Source organism: Mytilus trossulus, chromosome 4 (assembly GCF_036588685.1).
Source record: "Mytilus trossulus isolate FHL-02 chromosome 4, PNRI_Mtr1.1.1.hap1, whole genome shotgun sequence".
NCBI lineage: Eukaryota > Metazoa > Mollusca > Bivalvia > Mytilida > Mytilidae > Mytilus > Mytilus trossulus.
The window spans coordinates 67,379,625-67,382,583 of record NC_086376.1 but is presented as its reverse complement, the minus strand read 5'-3'; the positions used below and the strand labels follow the sequence as shown (position 1 = coordinate 67,382,583).

At 32.5% G+C, this 2,959-nt stretch overlaps 1 protein-coding gene across 1 annotated transcript; it reads right to left on the bottom strand.

Annotated features, from left to right (window-relative positions):
* Positions 1-968: 968 nt before the first annotated feature.
* On the bottom strand, positions 969-1,934 carry LOC134716762 (tripartite motif-containing protein 12A-like). The gene has a single exon (XM_063579768.1). It carries the CDS (start codon positions 1,932-1,934, stop codon positions 969-971), a length of 966 nt encoding a protein of 321 aa, XP_063435838.1.
* Positions 1,935-2,959: the final 1,025 nt, after the last annotated feature.

Here is a 2,959-nt window from a genome sequence, read left to right as displayed (position 1 = left end):
CTCCAGAGGTTGTTACGTGATTCAAATCAGACATCTCTGGTTGTTCCAATACTGTGCATGAATTATTACAAGAAAAATCAACAGACAGAATGCATTTTCCTTCTTAGCAATATAGGAATGAGCCTTTCTTGTGTTCATTTGTTATACCGTGACACGTTTTTGAAATTTTGATTTGTTTCTCTATTTTACCAGAAGATATGTTTGTCACCGTGATTTCTAATGGTGCACGATCTCCATTGGAAATTGCAATGATTTTTCATCAACAAAACTGACATCAAATGGCGGCGTTTGTGTTTTTATTTCAAATTTTAATGACTTGTCCTCGTGAAAAACAAATACATTGTGATATCTCCAAAGAATAGCCTTGCCGATAGGAGATATTACACACCCTGTTATTCTTCTTCGTTAACAACCCCTGGAACTGTAAGCGTCTTATGTGAAGATAGGTGTATATCATTAATCGTTTTCGTTCCGACCGAAAGGGTAACCAAGTATTGGGCTTGTTTATTTTTCTCTGTTTTACGGCAACTGTAGGGATGTGATTATGCTAGATATCTTACCATATCCTGCAATGTTCAATATGTCGGACATTTGTCGATTCCCTTTAAAGTCGAGATCAACTTGTTGACTTCAATGACAGCATAAACTTTTCTGCATGGTCTATATCAGTCTGAAAAGAAATGGAAAGTTCAAATAAGGAAAACTAAAATCATTTCTTTGGTTGAAAAGTAAAGTTTTCATCGGCCATCGTTGTCATTATTGGATGCAAATAAAGAATAATGCAAGCTTATATTTATTCTTACTGAGAATCTCCTGTATGATGGTTGTCTTAAGACAAAAAATCACATTGTGTTTCTACATGCCTACTGTTTGTTGAAAAACCACTTTTATTATTATTGATATTAAGAACAAAGCATCTATTTAAACCTTTGAAAAACAGTTTTATATATAATCTCAATTGTTCAAAACTATACAGTGTAATCAGATAGCGGTATCTCATGCCCTTGACTTTTGATTGTTCCCAATAATGGTTTTGGTTTCCTTACTATAGAACTTATATAGTACTTTGGAACAAATACCACTTTGGAATTTGTTTCACTCTTTTCCTTCAACGGTTTATATTTTGATATTAAGTCATCACATCGACTTTTTATATTGTCAAAATGAACACAAAAATTAAGACCGTTATCAATTTTTTCCAGCCTATTCTTTGTTTCTTCCACTTCTATTTTTAATGTCCTTATTTCTTCATCCTCGGTGTTGTCTTCTATATATGGCACATTGTCAAGTGCCCTTTTCACATTATCAATTTCATTCCCAGCATTAAGGTAGAAGACTGCCAGGTCCGACTGCATTTTGTTCAAAACGAGTTTAGCTTGCTTAATACTTTCCTTATGCGTTTTCCTTTTATATGAACATAATACAACTTCATCCATTTCTTTAATCTGATTGACAAGTTTCTGTTTCATTTCCTCAAGTTGATATTTTTTTCTTTCAAAACACTCGTTTACAGCCACTACCTCGCACTTTTGATTTCTATGGTTTTTAAATAAGCAGTGTGAACACAAAGGTAAATGATCAGTAAAACAATAAAACTCCATTGGTCGTTTGCCATGAATATCACAAGAAAGTTCAGGTAATTCATGCTGGTTTATTGCTTGGTTTATAGCTTCCAAGAACGTACTTACGGGAAATGTCTTTGCAACTTTGTCACTGTCCATTTTAGGATCAATTTGATTATTATCTTTACATGTTGGACACATAAATGAATTAAAAGTTCCCAAACTACTACGTGCTACTGTTATGTATTCAGTCAAACATTCCAGACATAATGTGTGTTCGCAAGGTAACATCCGTGGGTTTGTATATGGATCCAAGCATATGGGACACTTCAATACGTCTTCTTTCACATTTTTTATTGCTCGTTGAGCCATATCAAAGTAGTTTGAGTGTTCAGTTGTATGTCCACAAACTCTCTTGGCTGGTGTTAAATATGTGGTGCATTACAAAAGAGGTTTCACAACGAAAACTACACTTCCTTCTGTGGTGAATTAAAGAAGTTTCACTATACAGAATGTGCGAATCGTGAAATGTATTTTTGTGAAGGCAGACAATAAAATATATGGTAAAAATCAAGAATATTAACGAAATGATGAATCATTCTAATGCTTTTTTAATAAGGACACACATATTATTCTTTTCAGTTGTTCCCAAAAAAAACATAACGAATCGCTTTATCCGTTTGCATACACCATTCAGCAATTTAACGATTTACGCTTTACGTACACGAGCAATGTGTTATCTCCTGTAGAATAAATTAAAGTAAACATGGATTGTATGAAATAATTTGATTGGTTTAAATGAATTTACAGAACATTGAATTCTCCGAATCATCTACCCATTCGAAGCATTGTGTAATATTTCCACGTAAAAGGTGTTATTTCAACAAACTTTAATGTACATATTTAATCGAATTATTTGTATACTTTTAATTCGATATTGTACTGATAAGTTAAACTATGCATATCTTAAATCACTTCATACATGAAATATAAGGTTTGATAATATCACAGTGTTTTGTACATTCGAATCAATAAATAGACAAGTACGATAATTCTGCCATATATCATAATTCAGTTGTTCGTAAAATATTAGATTGTAAGATGCCAGTATTTTAATTTTAGAATTCGCCGTGGGTATTGGCTTTATGGCTTTTTCTCATTGCATTTCATGCAAAATTTATGAATGGTTAAAATAGCTTTATTTTGGGATTTAGATCCCAAGGTTCTACCAAAAAGATAGTTCACAACAAGATGTATAAGATAAAGATATTAACGGGATTAAGTATATTTCCATGTTAGACCGGGTTTTTATGTACTGCAATCAATTGCCATTTTAAAGTTAGATACGGCTTATTGGCATCAACATTAACTTTCCTGATATAAAATGTCTATTATTG

Excerpts from the sequence above, each read along its gene's own strand:
- LOC134716762 (XM_063579768.1), bottom strand. The coding sequence starts at position 1,934 with ATGGCTCAACGAGCAATAAAAAATGTGAAAGAAGACGTATTGAAGTGT.